Source organism: Orbicella faveolata, unplaced genomic scaffold (assembly GCF_042242905.1).
Source record: "Orbicella faveolata isolate gen_17 unplaced genomic scaffold, um_ofav_v1 contig_1, whole genome shotgun sequence".
In the NCBI taxonomy this organism is placed as follows: domain Eukaryota; kingdom Metazoa; phylum Cnidaria; class Anthozoa; order Scleractinia; family Merulinidae; genus Orbicella; species Orbicella faveolata.
Window position 1 is genome coordinate 1,893,428 of NW_028301536.1, and position 19,212 is coordinate 1,912,639.

Genomic DNA, 19,212 nt, shown 5'->3' on the forward strand with positions numbered 1-19,212 from the left:
ATGTAGTTATTCTATTCTCAAATCTAAGCGATATTAGAGGATAAATTGTAACGAAGATACGTATATCCATCTGGGAGTGAATATACTCTAAGACTATACACTAGGTATTCAGTAACATGCCATGCAGTCTTTCTCCCCCTTACCATAAAACCCATACTATTCTTCTATGAGATATTATTAGAAAATTGCAATGTTCATTTAAACTTTATGATCCGTCTCCGTCCGTCCGTCTCTGTACCGCTTTCAACCTCTCTTGATAATGTTCCAAATTCGATCTTCGTCAACTTTACACGATCCTTTAATTCCCCAAAACTCGGACATTTTGTGATAAATTTTGGGTGGTTTCTTTGGATCATGAAGGGCTTCGCACAGTTGGCATAACCATTTCGTTTTCCATTTAAAATACTGGTTATAGACCGTGTCATTCTTATCCAGATACTTCAGATAATCTGCAAGGTCTTTAACGGAATCAAAGTCGGCTGTGTTGATGAAAGAACCAGGAATTACTAGCTCGAGACTGTACTGTGCGCCTCTAAGGACAACGGGGACCAATCCTCGCTCAAGTGAATTTCTCCAATACTTCTCTGTTATGTAATCACACACAAACTATTCTCGAATGCGAGGTAGAACTTGTGGCGCTGAATCTCTTCAAGACATTTCCAGGTGTTATTTGATTCAAACATAGTCGCACATTCTCCATAGATGCTTCCTGGAATGTGTTTCATGAGTACGCGGACGAAAGCAAATCTAAATTCACTTTCCTTACAGTGGTTACTGACACCAAAAGTGGCCATTTTATCTTTTCTCTTTGCGTAGTTCACATTCTCGTCAGCTTGTTCCTCGCCATCTGATTTATTTTGGAATTTCAATGGTGAAGAAGATCCGTAAGGGACAATAAAGTCCGAATCTCGTCGATATGTTACGGTCCAGTTATACACGCCGTCACCTTTGGGTGCTATTGAAAACTGCTGGGGACTTTCTTTGCAGTACAAGACCCACCTCTGTGCGGATGGCCTGTTGCTCTTTTCCTGTTGAACATTAAATTGGTGACTTGTCGCGTCCGAAACGACGTGGACAAGTACAGCATCACTAAAGTTGCGTAAACTTTTATCAAAAGTGATTTGACATCTGTCTTCTTCGCAAAGAGTGCAATTCCAATCTGTGAATTCGCAGTTCTTAGCTTCTTCAGCATTTCGTGGAACCCATGGCCCGCTTGGATATGGAGTGTAAACCAAACTTAGCTTTGTTTAATTTAACTGGAAGGTTTCAACTCTGCGAGACTGTTCACCTTGTGTATGATAGAATATTCAATAAAATGCCAAGGCCATCAAGATTGTGCCCAAACAAATCCGGATGTTTCTCTTCTGTTTCTTTGTCAGAACAAAGAAGGGCGTTAGTTTCCTCTTAGCTAGATCCATGTTGTTTTAAATCTTGCTTTTCTCTACTTTAGCTCTGTAAATTCAAAGTCGAGAGTTATGATTTAAAGTCTGAGTCTGTATTGTTGAGTGCTGTTGCCGTATTCGTATGGATAATCGAATGATGACGTGAAAATATAGAAGGGTTGCTGCCAGGATGAATCTAAAAACTGACGTTCTCCGACTAAATTCAATTCTTAATTCATCATGCTTATGATCACAATTCATATGCTGCAAATAATACAAAGAAGTTGGTGTGATCTCTATTCGAAGGAAACCAAAATTATTCAGATCAAAATAACGTAGAAGTTAAACAATCCTTTAAAAGTAACCCAAGTTATGTTTCGCATTTCTGTAAAATTGGCTTTCTGTAAAGGCCGCGTTTGTCTTTAAATACAATCACCATAGCAGAAAAAAGAAAGAAAATGTGAGTCACCTCGCTTCGCTTGAGCTCAGGTTTTGACTGAGCTGATATATAGAAACAAGTCACCTTTGTGCTAGCCAGATCCCAGGTAACACCGCACTAACCGGAAGCTTAATAACCGACATGATATAATACATACTTCCTGTGATCAATCGTGTCTTACTCTCAATAAAAGAGGTATATACACTAAGATGGAAAAATCGAATTCACACAAAATTTGTCACAGAAAAGTTTTTGGGAAACTATTTTCAAAAATACTTCCAAGGTAGATGCTTTGACCAAAACGTATTTATCTTATGATAGCACGATGCTCTCAGACCACTTGATTAATTAAAGAGCTCTCATTGTAGTTCGCTGTGTGTGATATCACATGACATTGACATCTCCGCCGAGAGAGTGCTCAAAAATATTGCGTCCTGAGCTTTTCTTAATTTCAATTTTGCTTTCCTGTTTCGAGCGATATTTTGTTTTATTTTCATACTTATGTGAAACGACCACCTGAAGTTATTCGCAAATTGTCGGCGGCATGTGAGAAAGAGTGCTTAACATATTGGAAGACACCTGAAGGCTGCTAATGTGAGGGAGTTCTCTTTGAGCGAGGCAACCTTACTATCGGCTAGAACAGGTCAGTATAATCTTAATTGCAGTTTCTCTCTGAATCGAAAAATATTTGAGCAGAGTAAAATTGTCGAGGAGTACTGAATCAGTGAATCCCGTGTTTCCCAGGACAACATCAGTTCATGGTAAAGGAAAACACAATCTAATGGCTACCCTTTCAGTGCGGTCGACCGTGCAGAAACGTATAATGTTTAGTGTTTGATGTACATGTAAGTCCATTGTCTGGATACAAAAGCGATGGACCAACAGAGAAAAGAGAAGAATCTGCTGAATAAACTTGTCATGTAAACCTATCAGTTCTTTCCATTTCTGCGGAAAATAACAATTGTTTATTTTTTTGGGCTTACAAATGTTTCGCAAATCCGTAAAAAATGCTTGATTTTCCCCCTCTATTTTTCTGTTTACGTGATTTTTAGTTACCATTAATTGCTCGAGATAATTTTATTTGAAATATTATTTTCATTTTGGTTTTGTATAGATAAAATGCCGTCAAAATCATCATTACCCCTTCATTATTTCTTTGTTCCAATTTCGCATTTTGTGGGGCCTTAGACAGGTAATATGTCCTTAGTATGTGGGGCATTTAGTTCTCCTCAGAGGTTTACGTCCCATATTTCCTCGGGATAAGGGAGGGGTGGGGGGGGGGGGGGGAGTCCAGTGACAAGTGCATAACATGGGGTTGTCTGTTACAGTAGCATTTAGTACTTCTCAATAATTTTTCTCTAGCTAAATGTTTTTTCAACCAAACGATAACTGAAGTTTAGAATATACTGACCTTTCTTAGCCAACAGTACACTCCTTTTTAACGAATATTTTTTAACAATATTGAGGTTGAAGTTGGCGAAAGATTAATATAAGAATAATTTCAAAGCTAAGATTTTCGAGAGAGCAGTATTTGCGTGTTGGTAGAAAATAAAATATAACAAAATCAAATATTGTTTTGAAATGAATTATACGTTTTAGCGTAAACGGCCAAATGTCGGCTGGCACAACATCTTGAACTTGCTAGCTGTAAAGTAAAAAGTTATAAGGCATGTACGTAATGTATCACGGACACTCTGATACGGTTCTATTTCATAGTTCAATTCCTGGTCACATCCGTTTTATAGAACGAAAATACTAAACTCTGTAATCTAAGAATGTACACAAGAATATTTTCAGCCTAGAGTCGGAAAAGAAATAAGAATACACAGCCTGGGCATGAAAAAGATACATTTTTACAACAGAAAAAAACAAACAAAAACAAAAAAGAGAGAAAAAAGAGTGTAGCCTTGCCTCGGCCAAAGAAGACTTTGAGATTTCCTCGAATATCAGTTTAGCACATTTTGCCACGAGCCACCGACAATTTGCTGGTGGTCATTTCTCATTAATATGATAAAGGTATAGGAATAAGGCTTGAAACAGAAACAAAGCAAAATTCCAAGTGCCAAAAGTCCAGGACATTGATTGGTTTGTAGTTAATCACGCTCTCGACGGACATAAATATATTAATATCATGTGTTACCACACACGACGGCGGCATTAAAATATTGGAGTCGGGTCAGTTTCCATGGGAACCGCAACGAGAGTTCCCAAATTCTAAAAAAATATATATTTTTAGAATTATTTTGACGAGACTGTCCTGTTCTGTGACACCTGCTGCTACTGTAGATCAGCAACACTTAATGAAGTTCTTGATTTTGTTGTTTCGTGGCTCCGTGATAACAGCCTATTCATGAACACGGCAAACACTGAGGCTTTGTTGTTTGGGACTTATGCTAAGCCTTTTTAACTACTGCTTTTTTTTCTTGTTTTTCTTATAAGAGCACTCACACTACTTACAATACTACAACTACTACAAATACTAAACATTACTTACTAACACAACTTACTAATTAAACCGTATAACTCATTACTTACAATATCTTTACATAACTTATGACACTAGCTTAAACATACTGTACAATACTTTTAGGTTAAAATACAATCACAAAGGCAATAGAAAGTTACAGAGAAAGTGATACAATAAATAGTTAGAATACAGCTTTTGTTTACACAGGACAAATTGTTCCTCATTTTTTGGCCTTTTTTAACTACTGATTTTAGTGTAAGTTTTGCGGGTCGGTTTACATTAAGCGTGGATACGAATTAAAATATTTAAAAATTTTATTTGATGAGTATACTAATGTTCGGCCAATCACAGAACACAGTGATGATGTGATTCCCATTTATTGCTGAAGCAATTGTTGTTTTTTTTTGTCTTGTTTTTTCCTTGTTAGAGCAACCAAGTCTCAAAGCAAAGTCGAGTCTCAACGCAAAGCTACGTGAAGCCTTGCTTTTCTCTATTCTAGACTGTTGGAGACTCTAGAGAACAATCCAGTTACTAGTAAATTGCTGTCAGTGAGAAATAGTTATGATGATATGCTAGATTTTTTGCAAGGACATTTAAGAGTTCTACACAATCGTATGATTCTGGCTCTTACAAGCGTTTACCTATTGGAGGAAAACGTTTCTCCATACCTGTTTGTGTAAACTTGACAAAAGTAAACTTGGAAAGACATGAATGAGGTAACGTGGAAAACGCGTTTTGCGGCTTTCTAAACAACTCTGCTGAAGGAAAACATAACACAACAGCGTGGCACGACAGAATTCACGAAGCAGGGTTGGCGGGTAATTTTGCAAACAAAGTGAAAGAGAAATCAAATGCTTTTCTTGTTAGCACAGGAAGAGGAGATTTTGCTCTATGCAGTGTGCAGATTAAGAAGTAGATTAAATAAGTGGAGATGAGATTAAAGCGAGAGAGAAATCGTTTTACTTGCAAATTGTTTAAAATAAGCAACGTCAAAAAGTTACGATGCTTGTTTTTAGAATGTCTAATTGTCATAGGCGTACGAGCTGTAGGGGGAGGGGGTGAGGGAGGCTGTACCCCCAGCTACGGAAATTATGTGAATTTTCGGGCAAAATGCTATTCTAATGATTCGGGCAACGACACGTGAGAGAAACCATTACTAAATAATGCTGTTGGCGTGATTTCCAAAACTCGTTAATAATAAAGTTTCTAGTTAGTTACTTTTTTAGAACATTTTCTTTTATACGTTTTAGATTTACTCGGATTGAGACTGTTGTTAGAGTACGATTGATTGATTGATTGATTGATTGATTGTGCAAGCTTTGAATATAACTATTTTTGGAATTACAGCAGTTTCATTAGCTGCGGGAATTGTAAACGTTTTTGTTTTTCATGCAATTTGAGTGCGTTTGCATCCCGATTTCAACACTCACGCAGTCGGGCATTGCCTGAATTTTTCGGGCAAGAACGTCACGCCCCCCCTCACCCCCTGCCAAGTGCGAAGGTGCCCGTACGCCTATGCTAATTGTGTTACAGCGCTCTTCGCTCGTGGGAGAAGGAAACGTTTCCTGGAATATCTCGGTTGTTTGACTTACTTGGAGAGACAACAGATCAGTTTGAAGATGTTTTCTATGACAGTAGCAGCAACTAGAATGGCAATAACTTTACTACTAATTGTGTTCGTAGAACGCACTCCTAATGCAGACTTGAGTCGAGTTTCATGGGACGCTGGACCTTCGTCCGAAGTTGCGACACCGATTTGGCCGCCCCGCAGCAGGGGCGAAACGAATGACATCATCGCCAAACCATATGCTGTACATTTCTTTCCAGTGCGGGTCTTTGTTTCGTTCAAGTGCGGGTTTTGTGGACATTTACGCTGTAATTTGGAAGCTGTAAGTAGTCAACTTTCTTTTCAAGTCTTTCTGACTGGATATCATGAGACTAAAAGATATCATTGTTAACATTTATCGATGCCTTAAGGAGGTATGTATGACTTCTGGTGCGAAAGTAGAGTTTGGCCCTGTTAGACGAAATCGCCCGTCGTCAGCAACAAACAACTGCGTTGACGAAGCTCAACTTCAGCTGTGTTATTTGGCTCCTCTGCCTGAGCTTTGTAGCCAGAAATCTAACTTGCTGAGTTGTGTGGCTCGGAAAGCGGCCGTGATTTGTTTTCAGAAATTTAACTCACTGACTGGTGTAGTTCGAAAACTGGCCATAATTTGTAGTCAGAAATCTAACTTGCCGAGTTGCGTAGCTCGGAAAGCGGCCATCATTTGCGGTCACAAATTTAACTCACCAAGTGGTGTTGTGGTCAGAAATTTAACTCACAGAGTGGTGTTGTTCCAAAACTGGCCATCATTTGTGGTCAGAAATTTAACTCACCGAGTGGTTTAGTTCAAAAATTGGCCATGATTTCTAGTCGCAAATCTAACCATCTGAGTTATGTAGCTCGGCATTTAGCCATGATTTCTGGTCGCAAATCTAACCATGCGAGTTATGTAGCTCGGAATGTCACAATGATTTTTCGTCATATGTCCGGAAAATTTACATAATACATATTGTTTTGTTTAAATTGTTGAGTTATAGTTCAATGTGAACTATACAAAGACTTTTGGAATTCACCCTGTGTGATAACTACTCTACTGTTCGTTATTTTGTTCAAGTTGTTCAGTTCAAGTTCAAATTCACAATTAAAAATACTCGTTAACTTCTCTTTTAGACTGTGATAATTGCCTTAACTGCCCTTCTACAATTACCATTAATAACCAATTCTGTCCTTATAACAATCCTTCAGGTATGTACAACAATTTACCATATACCCTGACAAACTTACCACAAAACAAACTACCCGTGGTACATCACGAATGACGAATCAGAGCTAAGCTAATCTAACAGAACCCTTTTCTAAAGTAAACATATGCAAATGTGCTACACAACAGATTTGTTTCTATGGCCTACCCAAATTCATTGGCTTTGCATGTACCTCTACACCTTTCCAATAGACCAGAATGTCAACCATGCCTAAACACCTTAACACGAACGCACTCATAATCTATAAAATGTTTAAGCAAGCAACCGGAACGATGATCCTGCTGGTATACGTTGGATCAAAAGTGATCTAATCGGCTTTACATATAAAATGAAGAATACAAAAGCAAAAACCGACACAACGTAAAATGATTTTTAGAAGGTGTACTATATTTCGGCTGGCCAAACCAGCCTTCTTCAGGAACAAGGTACAAAATATAGTACACCTTCAAAAAATCATTTTACGTTGTGTCGGTTTTTGCTTTTGTATTCTTCATAATCTATGATTACTTCTAGTTTACTTCTATTTTACAATCTCAATCCATCCAAACGATATTAGAAAATAAATTGTAGCGAAGATGCCGTGCATCTGCCGTGGACTTAAATCGGGAGTGAATACACACTTACTAAGCCAGACTAGATGTAGTCTTTCCACGCCATACCGTAAAACATATACTGTTCTGTAAGATATTCTAACAAATCCGCAATGTTCATTTACATTTAACGATCAGTCTGTCCATCCGTGAGTCCGTTGGTGAGTTCGTCGATCCGTGAGTCCGTCTCGAGGTACCAAGTGACAGGGGCTCTACCTTCAGCCTTTATTGATAATATTCCAAATTCGATCTTCGTTAAGTTGGCACGATCCGCCATATCTCCCCCAATATTCGGACATTTTGTGATAAATTTTGGGTGGTTTCGTTGGATCATGAAGGGCCTTGCACAGTTGGCATAACCAGAATTCGTACTTGACAACCTTGTATTTGGTTTTCCATTGAAAATACTGGTTATAGGCCGTGTCATTCTTATCCAGATACTTCAGATAATCTGCGAGATCTTTAACGGAATCAAAGTCGGCTGCGTTGATGAAAGAACCAGGAATTACCAGCTCGGGACTGTACTGTGCGCCTCCAAGGACAACGGGGACCAATCCTCGCTCAAGTGAATTTCTCCAATACTTCTCTGTTATGTAATCTACACACAAACTATTCTCGAATGCGAGGTAGAACTTGTGGCGCTGAATCTCTTCAAGACATCCATCTCTCATATTATGAGGACATTTCCAGGTGTTATTTGATTCAAACATAGTTGCACATTTTCCATAGAGGCTTATTGGAATGTGTTTCATGAGTGCGCGGACGAAAGCGAATCTAAAACCATCATCATCACAGTGGTTGCTGACACCAAAAGTGGCCATTTTATCTTTTCTCTTTGCGTAGTTCACATTCTCGTCAGGTTGTTCCCCAAAGTCCTCGCCATCTGACTTATTTGGGATTTTCAATGTTGAATAAGATCCATAAGGGACAAAAAAGTCCGAATCTCGTCGATATGTTGCGGTCCAGTTATACACGCCGTCACCTTTGGATGCTATTGAAAACTGCTGGGGACTTTCTTTGCAGTACAAGACCCACCTCTGTGCGGATGGCCTGTTTCTCTTTGCCTGTTGAACATTAAATTGTCTACTTGTGGCGGCCGAAACGGCGTGGATAAGTACAGCGTCACTTAAGTTGCGTGTACTTTTATCAAAAGTGATTTGACATCTGTCTTCTTCGCATGGAGTGCCATCCCAATCTGTGAATTTGTAGTTCTTAGCTTCTTCAGCATTTCGTGGACCCCATGGCTCGCTTGGAAGCGGAGTGTAAACCAAAATCAGCTTTGTTTGATTTAACTGGAAGGTTTTAACACGACGAGATTGTTCATCCTGTGTATGATAAAATATTCGATAAAATGCCCAGCCCATCAAGATTGTGCCCAAACAAATCCGAATGTTTCTCTTTTGTCTCTTTCTCAGAACAAAGAAGGACGTTAGTTTCCTTTTAGCTAGATTCATGTTCTTTTAAGTCTTGCTTTACTTTCCTTTAACCCTGTAAATTGAAAGTCGAGAGCTATGATTAAAAAGCTGATTTTGTTTTGTTTAGTGTTCCTGTTGCGTTCACAGCAGAGTGGAATGTGTCCCTAACATCCCAGACTGTGAAAGTGAACTGTCAGTTATAAGACCTCTGGCTAGAAACTCGTTGAATGTCAGTGATTGCTGGGCAGCAGTAATAGCTTACATAAGAATTCCGGAAACGGTAAGCAGGGTCTGAAATGTTGTGATGTATTTGATAGTTGGATCTAATGAAACAGAAATATATCAACGAGTTTTCCTTTATCTTTGGGGAAGAAACGTTGTTCAGTTTTCTTATCACCTTACGTCAGTGTTTCCGTCCCTATGCTATTTGCATTGTTCATTATAACAACGCCATCTACGTTTTTATGATTTTTAACTCGAGTCCTATCCTGCGATGTGAAAGCAGAGTAACCTAAAACTAGGACTGTAAAAAGAGGGAAAAGTCCATTGGTTGTCGAGTGACATTTTTTGAGTCACTTTTGATTTGCGGGTTACGACACGTACAAAACATTATTTTTACCTCTCCATCTATCTTTTTAATAACTACTTAATAACCGAGAGTGAGGTCGTTACGGGAAAATCTCAAACTGAGGTCTTGCCGTACTGACCGAGCGATAGCGAGGTCAATACGGTAAGCCGAGGCTTGAGATTTTCCCGTAACGAACGAAGGGTCGAGGTTATTAAGTTGTTTATTATATGGCTCACGACTGAAAGAAAAAAAAATTATTCGAGGGTAAGTTGTCAATTTACATCCGGCGATGCGCGCGTTTAACGATTCATTCATAGTCTCAAACCCAGGGCAAAACTACACAGTCAATGAACTTTACCACTGTATTTCTTTACGGGAAAAATGATTGTCACAGCCCTCAAAAAGGTATTTTAGTATCGTGGGGCCACAACTTGATGAGGGAGTTTTTCCAACTTTTGTGGCGAAACGTCAACGCATATAGAACTGAGACAGAAAGTGCTTCAAAATAGTCCAAAGCAACGGTCTTTCGGTGAAAGAAAATACGAACGCTTCAGAATGCACTGCTCAGAATAACTCGATCTTCGCATTCGCTTTCGACAACATATCTTGGCCTTCTTCATTCTGGGACTTATGAATGAACTTTTCAAGCCTTGTGAGCGTCTAAAACTTCCTGCAGGTATCAGAAACACTGCTACCGACAGAAACCGCCCGACTGTTTACATCTGATGATCCTGAAGCTGATTTACACTTGCTTGTGTTAAAGCGAGGGAATCTATTTGATGAGAACTGAAACGGAGTTCAATATTTCGGTAATTGTTGTGACTAAGATGATAACTTGTAAGTTTCTTCGTGGTGTTCTGCTCAGGATACGTGACACATCTGCCGATGGTGTTTTTCCCTTAGCGATTTTAGCTCCGGGTTTTAGCTTTACTTAACACTCGGCAAACCTTGATTGTTTTTCACTAGTGCCCGCCAAGGTTACCGGTAAGTCAAAAACGACTTCTATACAAATTTTATTAAGGAAAAGTCCCTAAACTTTTAGCTACTCGGAATTAAATTTACTTTTCTTACTGTTTTTAATCGGCTTTCATCGTTTCAATGCGCTTGAATTTTCCGAGCCGGGCTCTTCCTAATTTGCATAGTCCGTAATCGGCCCGTGGGCATTACGGCTGCATAATGACCGCTCAGAACTCGCTCTTAGCCAATCAGAGCGCACGTTATATCGGCCACAATCCAAAGTCATATAATAATTAAAGCTTATTCCTTGATTCATTGCATCGTTTTTCATTTGTCGTGATTCGATTCTTTAGGCATTGACACTTAAACATTTTATGACCGTTGACGGTCATCGCGGAATCGAAGAACAATTATTGGATTTCCAAGTCCAATTAGAAGGCGGAAGTTTTTAACCAGTAGACTTTTGAAGTGATCTGTTCTTTTGGCGGCAGGATCTTTGCTGAGGTTGCTATAATTGGCTTGGACGCTATAATAGCTCAGACGAAGTTGAAAATTCTTGACGTTTTGAATCACTTTTAACCCTCAAGTTTGAGCGTTAGTCACTTTAGGTTTGTGTTGTCTAAGGCCTTGACACCAAGTCTAGAGGCTATGAGGGACAACAAAAAATGTAGTTGCTACAATAATACGGGAATGCTTGACGAAAATTGATTATTTTAAAGCGGCAGCTAGCGCACCTTTCCAGGACGAATTCGGTTAACTACGCTGACCTCCGCGATGTTTGACAATCAAGATTTCTTTCTTTCCTTCCATGGCGAACACTGTTGGTTAAGATTCTATTATCAACAGGAAACCACCCTTTTTTAAAGAATGGTTTCCTGTACCCTAGGAGCAGAGTCACCTTCGATCTTCCTAGACAAATCGGGAAGATCGAAGGAGACTGTGCTCGTAGGGTAGGTTTCCTGTTGATAATAGAATCTTTGATTGACTGCCACCTTTGAAACTCTCTGAACCTTCAATTTTGACTCTTACCAACATTGGATGGAGAAACACGCTCTTTCTACAGTGGAGCAGCTGATTCCGTTTTGTTATCAAATGAACGGCAAGTGTTCTGGCGGCACAGTGTTCATTGAAGTTGATGGGTTTCAGCGTGGGAGGTCCTATTTGTTCGTACATTTGTGCCGGTTGCGGGCAGGCGCAATAGAACCTCCGCTGCTCGGTTGTTCGACACTACGCATCTTATTTTGGATACCCCTGTCCTATCAGCATCATGTCACTTTACGTGACGTTTTCTTTAATTTGCTGGTGGCTTCCACACTGGGCTGCTACAGCAAACAAGAACGGAAATTATACTTCCTCACTTTTAAATTAAAAGCAGTGAACCTAAATTAAGATAAGGCAAACTAATTAGGAAGTTAAAAATGGAAATCTTAAATTTAAAATTTCATCTTATTTCCAAAGTTGTGATGGCATGTTTGAGAAAGTGCCACCAAGAAATATCGTCGATGCCATTGAATAGAAACTACAAAAAAAAAAAAAAAACTATTGATAAGATCAGCCTGCATGTAGAAAACTCAAGGAAATTAAAAACTTGAGAACAAAATGAAACTACTTCAACAGATGTAGTGGTATACAATAGCCGGCAGTGTTCAAAATATCATTTTCAAACAATAAAATGAAATTTCTATTTTTTTTAATTGGAAGCGAACTACTGTTGGCTTTTATACAAAACAAACAAACACCTAGGTAACACAACAATTGTAAGGATAAGACTAGCGGGTAGAAAAGAAAACATGAAGTGACTTCACAGACTAAGAAACAATAAACACGGGGAATAGTCCGGGGGATGTAACAGCCCCTGCTTTTTTTCCGACCCCCTCACAAAACAAAAAAGCTACAACGAAGTACCCTAGCTTTATCTGGTATGCCATTATATTTGGAATTACAGTATTCTAGCTAGTTGTTATATTTTTTGCGACCCGGAGGTCTCGAATCAACGGGGGTGATATGTTATTAATTATCTAATTTCCTTGAGTTTTCTACTCGTAATGAAACTAGACAGCTGAACATATAATATAAATAGTTTTATTAGTTTGTATTCAAGGGATAATTTTCATTGCAGGTATTTACCCAAACATAGCACTACAATTTTCTACGTTTGTCTATTTTTTTGTTTAATTTTGCTATTTCTCGCCGTACTTGTTATGTTTCTAAATGGGAAAGTGTTTGTCATGTTTAAGAAAAGACCTGTACGATATATGTGAAAAGCAAGCGGATCTTGTAAAGTTTTTTGGATTATAATCTTGAAAAGTAAACGCCGATGTAATTTCTCCTCTTTGATGAAATCGCGACGAATTTCCGTTGCCGCCGGCCAAGTGGTACTGTCCAGAGGTACTTTTTCTCTGAGTTTTTAGAGCGCTCCTACTTAGGACAGGTAGAGTAAAAGTAGAGTGTCCACTTAAACGAAAGTACAGTCCCCAACAGAAACACCTATCGTCACAAAGAGAAATTCTGCCCCTTTAAATGAAAAGTATTCATCTCGCGAACTGAAGTATTTTCAAGCTTCAGTTTTAGAAAAGGTCACCTCTTTAGTTTCGTGTTAATTTGGTCACGCCGGTGAATCGCATCTCTATCTGTTATGTGTCTGCTACATGCGAATGACGCAAGCGTTCAGGATATTAGCTACCTTTACAAGAATGCGAAGACCCAGCGAGATTAGTTCCCTAACCACAGCCATGGCCCAGCAAGTCAGAGATCTTAAAATTAAGCCATTCTGTTGCTATGGTAACCTATTGTGTCACGAAAATGATAACAGCGTGCTCACCAATGACCAGGGAGTTTTTGATACCATTAATGTAGCATCAATTGATAAAGAGTGGCTATAATGACCCATGAAAAACTGTTCTGAGCCACCTTAAATTGTTATGTTCACTCGTTAATTAAAGAGGATAACAAATGATTTTAACATTATTAGACATAAATGACGAAGGCTTTTTAATACAAATTGAAGTATTTTAGCTTTGAATTGTATTAAATTGTATTTATCACATTTTTATCACAGTTAGATTGTGCATATTAATATTTTTAAGTAAAAAAGGGAACGTTCTCGATAGGGAAAACCTTTGACCTATCCTTTTATGTTTTCTCACATATTAAATTTTGATTGGTTAATTGATTGATTGAGTGATTGACTGACTGACTAGCTGATTGATTGATTGTTTGATACCCACGCGGGTAACAAGAAAATTCCATAGATATTCACTGGTATACAATATTAGTCTTATTTCATACTTACTAAGATTTTCGGATAGAATCGATCGTATGAAAAACTCATACGGAGATTTCTTCATCCAATCACAATCGCGAAACGACTTCCTCATACGTGGGAAAAGCGTTTCATCCAATCAGAAATCAGCTGTCAAAGTGAATAAGTCATTTCGCAACGAACTTACGCAACGCGTTCGCGTTGTTGTTGGCGCCTCTTCAATCTTCATTCATAGAAGTTTGTAGAGTTTCCACAAGTTCACTCCAGTTTTCTCGGAAATTAGCTATAAACCACAGGCAATGGCGGAAAGTTCGAACAGGTTTATCGCTTTACTGAGATAAACCCAATAAAAAGTACATCTAGGAACAGCAGAACAAAAAGACTCGAGCAAAAACCCGAGCAAGAAAAGTTTTAAAGAAGGCAAATATGCCTTTAGGATTATCGGCGACAAAGAGTTAAGCAAGCAAGGAAATGTCGGGAAGCTCGAAGGCGATAAATATCATATATTTCTCCACCATATCATAATAGCGGAGCTCAAGCGGAGCCCATACTCATATAGAAAAGAAAAGAAAACCCATGAGTTGATTTTCTCATGGTTATCATGGCTAGCGGTATTGCTCATAGGCCCGTACGCACGACGGAGTCGCGCAACATGGCGGCCATACTCCAAATGATAGGTTGACAGAGACACGCAGCCTATGATCAATTGTCACCTGTCAAAACAAGGTATCCGCTGACCAGTATCACGTGACTATATCGCGGGCTCAAGTTTACAGCTCATCGAGGTCACGTGTTTTTTAAAGTTGACCGCTGACCAAGTGCTGGTTTTCGATTAGTTTGCGGGCTCATGTCAGGTTAACTTGAAAACAGGGCAGGATTGTTCGGAAGCCAATTAAAACTCAAGATTTAAAGTTAACAGAATTATAACTCTTTCTCCTATACAAATATTTTTTGCTGCTTTGCTTTGTGTATATGATGATTATTAAAACTCAAAACAGAAGGCCAAACAATATACAGAAAACCTCAAAATTCTACCTTTTTCTGGGTTAGCTTAATCGGGCTTTGAACAACCCGGCCCAGGAGCTACGCTTTTAGGCTGGCCTAAATCTATATATTGCTAAAACACTTCTATAAAAAATGATCAGGAAATCGGAATTTTGATTTAAATTCGATTATCTGTCAGTCCGTCTTGAGACTCCTTGAGTGATAGGAATTCTAACTTCGTGAGCCGTTTCTCAGACTAGGTTCACACTAGCACTAAACGTAGTTTTTCCAAATTTGTGACAAATCTTGAACGTTTTAGTAGCGGATTGATTTTGCCGTTTACACACGAGTGGACGAATCCGAAACTGGACGCTCTGAATAGGGTTTACTCGGGCTCCGTATCGCAAAATCAAATCGTACTTTACAAGTAAGCTTATTGACCACAATAAAAACAAATGAAAGAATTAGGGTATTTGAACACAAGAGTTACGCTTAGACAAGACAGGGGAAAACACATTCCTGGGGGACAACATGATGGACAACAATAGCCTGGTAAGCGAGTTGAAAGGAAACTTCAGACCGTCACCCTACGCATAGCTTTCTTTTTTTGGCGGCATTTTGTTTCATCTTGTCGAGGCAACAAACAGCTTGCTTTACAATTCCGTCATCAACGCTCCCGGAGTCAGATCGTCGTGTGTAAACGGTTAGGAATCCAAATACCCCTTCAATGCAAACGCCTACGAAACCGAAGGCTCAATCTCCTCTAGTGTAAATATAGTCTCAGCCTCTGTTGACAATGCTCCTAACGCGCTCTTCGTCAAGCTTACATGATTCTTTACTTCACCTCTCTGAAATTTCGTAATAAATTTTTGCCTGTTTCGTTGGATCATGAAGGGCCTTGCACAGTTGGCATAACCAGAATTCGTACTTGACAACCTTGTATTTGGTTTTCCATTGAAAATACTGGTTATAGGCCGTGTCATTCTTATCCAGATACTTCAGATAATCTGCGAGATCTTTAACGGAATCAAAGTCGGCTGCGTTGATGAAAGAACCAGGAATTACCAGCTCGGGACTGTACTGTGCACTTCCAAGGACAACGGGGACCAATCCTCGCTCAAGTGAATCTCTCCAGTAGACCAATACTTTTCATTTATGTAATCTAAAACATACTTTTCTCGAATGCGAGGTAGCACCAGGAATTAGCCCTGGAGTCAGACAATCAATCATATTTATCGTCCGACGGCAAAGTTTCTTTAACCATGTTTTAAGTAACGTAAAAAAGCAAAAACTCATAAAGTAGCTTTAATTTTGTTTACTGTCCAGACTTTCCTCACAATCTGTTTTATGTTCGCTTTTGAATTTGGTGATTTGCAATGATTTTCATCACCTGGGCAACGGTATTTGCTTTCAGAAGAACGTCGAAAGCGAGCAAAGTCTGACTTTGCCATACATTATGTATCAGTTAGATGTAATAAGACTGAAATGAATAGACTTTCCTTTTTCCTGACGAAGAAACATTGATGAAGTCTACTATCTTCTTCAGTGTTTGTTCGTTCCTATACAATTTTCCTTGTTCATTTGTGTTTATTTCGATGACCAACATACTGCTTTCATCTCATTGTTATAATTTTTAACTGGAATTTATTCTACGATGTCAAGTCGTCTAGCAGAGGTATCCTGAGATATGAATCATGTTTGGTATAAGAATAAACGACAATATTTTCTTATTACTTTTACGTCGTTTACAAAAATGAGTTAGACAATATTTACATCAGAAACCGCACGCAGTGAGGCATATGTCGCCTTTAGTAACCCCCCTCGAAGCATCTCAAAACCGAGATAAAGTCAACAAAAGCAAAGCTAACGGCTGCTTAGAAAAAGCAAACACTGTGCGTCTTTCTTTTACTACGTGTTTCAAACTGAAATAAGCGCGTTTACTTGTAAACCTTGCACCTTTTTACACATAAAAAGCCCTTACCAAACCTTTACTTCTAACAAAGATGGAGTAACACGTGAATTTCACGGAATGCAAATAAATAATGCCGGGGCGCTTTCATTTCAACGCAGAATTCCAGTTTGAATTTTCGGAAATTTCCAGTGACGACTGCAACAGTTTTTCCGGTATTTCCTGAAAACAGGACAACCTTGCGAGGTGTACCAAAATTTTCGGACATTTCTTTCCACGAATTTCCGCTCCATTTTACTTTCCTCCTAGAATTTCCTGAATTTTCGGTTGAATGGTTCGCTTTTTGACAATTCAACAATTTCCGGATTTTCTGGAAGCCTTCCCAGGAAATCTTCTGACATTAGTCCGTGGTTGGAAATCATAATCATTTCATTTTTGTGGGAATCAGATAAATAAATCGAGCGCCTTGAAGATTCACACGCAGCTATAAAAACACTAAACTAGATAATTGATCAAGAGCGCTCGGTTTTACTCAGTTTTACAAGAGTGCAGTGTTTCAGATTTGGTTTTCTGTTTGTTTTATAGTCATGATTCATTAAGTCAGATAAAATCTGAGAAATATGATACATTAAAAATAACTTACCTTTGGTATACCAACGAAAACTCCAGCTAAGTGAAATAAATCTGTATACTGGATATTACAAAATACTATATTAAGCTGAAATTTAATTGCAAAATGTCCCAAATTTACATTTCGCATCTTGGTAACGGCAATTGCTTTTAGAAGAATTACGGAAATGACTTTAATGAGACTAAAATGAATGAACTTTCCTTTTTTCTGACGAGGAAACATCGATGAAGTCTACTTCCTACTTAAGAGTTTGTTCGTTATACAATTTGTCTCGTTCATAATCATTTGTGTTTATTTAGATTATTTTAACACTACTTTTAGTAAATTATTATCATTTCTAAATAGAGTTTTTCCTACGATATTAAGTCTCGAACCAGATGTGTCCTAAGATATAAAACATGGTAAGTAAGGATAAAGGGCATTACAATTATTGGACGGGGTTGAGCTAAATTTTCTGACTTGACAGTGACGAGCAGATCAATTATTTGCTAAAGTCACGGCTAAGGCGAATAATTGATCTGCGAGACACTGACAAGTCAGGAAATCTTGCGATAACCGAGTTCAATAATGATGACGATGACGATGACGATGACGATGACGATGACGATGACGATGACGATGACGATGACGATGACGATGACGATGACGATGACGATGACGATGACGATGGCGATGGCGATGGCGATGGCGATGGCGATGGCGATGGCGATGACGATGACGATGACGATGACGATGACGATGACGACGACGACGATGATGATGATAATTTATCCCTTTCATACTAATTAGTCTCCTTTCTTTGCTTAAATAGTTTTACCCTCTTTTTGGTTCACGCCTTCATCGTTAATTATTCTTGTTAACATCTCACTTTGTCATATTGCATATTTTCATTTTATTTCTCACTGTACAACTGACGACGGATGATGTCTCATCCGAAACATGTAGTTTAGTGCGAAACCATTCGCCTGCGGCTCATGATTCCACAGCTACTTTGAAAATGTTATGACCCAATTTATCATCAATAAGAGGACAGACGTATAAAAAACTGACGTCAATTTGTTAAATAGAATAATAAGCAATTAGATTATGAGCTCGAGATTTCTATCACGTGATAGTTGACAACGGCGCAGCCCGAGTCAGCTATCACGCATAGATATCGAGAGCGAATAATCTTATTGTTTTACTAGAAATCTACTAGTCGTTCAAAACTTTATCTTAATACTCTTCACAGACACCTCGAAAACGCAAGTTACTCCAGCAATAATACTCGATAACTGTTCGTTAAAATACTCCGAGTAAATCGATTTATAGATTTACTGTGGGATTTCTCATAAGTACCCTTCTGAATCCACTTTTTCGCTCTATCGGGAACCTCGTTCCCAGGCTCTTGCCTGGGAACAAAGTTGTCTATCGGGTTGAAAAGCATCCTGGGCCTGATTCTCGACTACAACTGAGCGCCATCTTGGATTAGTGTAGGGAACTCGTGTGTGGCAACTTTGCAAGGGAATTACTGGGTGTTACGAGAGAGAAGAAGGGTGAAGATGCCTATTAAGGTGAATCCAGCGATTCGGGTTCGTTGAAACCTTCCAGTTAAAGGCAACTTCAAATGATCATGACTTTCTCATGCTATGCATATATGCTATGTTCAGCAGCTTAACCTTCCTTAGTTTTAGTCCCGGGGTCCTAGTTTTTGTGGAATGTTATTCAGTTATTTCTGTTAGCTGTGCCTATTTCAATAAATTGTGTAGTGTGACAGGCTTTACGTGGAACGTAAAGAATTGCCTTCGAAGATCGGACTTG

The 19,212-nt window shown here is 38.8% G+C and overlaps 1 protein-coding gene and 1 pseudogene across 1 annotated transcript; both read right to left on the reverse strand.

Annotated features, from left to right (window-relative positions):
* LOC149117677 (core alpha-(1,3)-fucosyltransferase-like) lies at positions 1–1,564 on the reverse strand (annotated as a pseudogene).
* A 3,954-nt stretch (positions 1,565–5,518) lies between these two features.
* On the reverse strand, positions 5,519–17,490 carry LOC149117678 (3-galactosyl-N-acetylglucosaminide 4-alpha-L-fucosyltransferase FUT3-like). Its single transcript, XM_089283951.1, has 2 exons — positions 17,425–17,490; positions 5,519–9,174 (listed from the first exon to the last, which is right to left on the reverse strand). Exon 2 carries the CDS (start codon positions 9,138–9,140, stop codon positions 7,905–7,907), a length of 1,236 nt encoding a protein of 411 aa, XP_089140077.1. The 5' UTR covers positions 9,141–9,174; positions 17,425–17,490; the 3' UTR covers positions 5,519–7,904.
* Positions 17,491–19,212: the final 1,722 nt, after the last annotated feature.

Excerpts from the sequence above, each read along its gene's own strand:
- LOC149117678 (XM_089283951.1), bottom strand. The coding sequence starts at position 9,140 with ATGAATCTAGCTAAAAGGAAACTAACGTCCTTCTTTGTTCTGAGAAAG.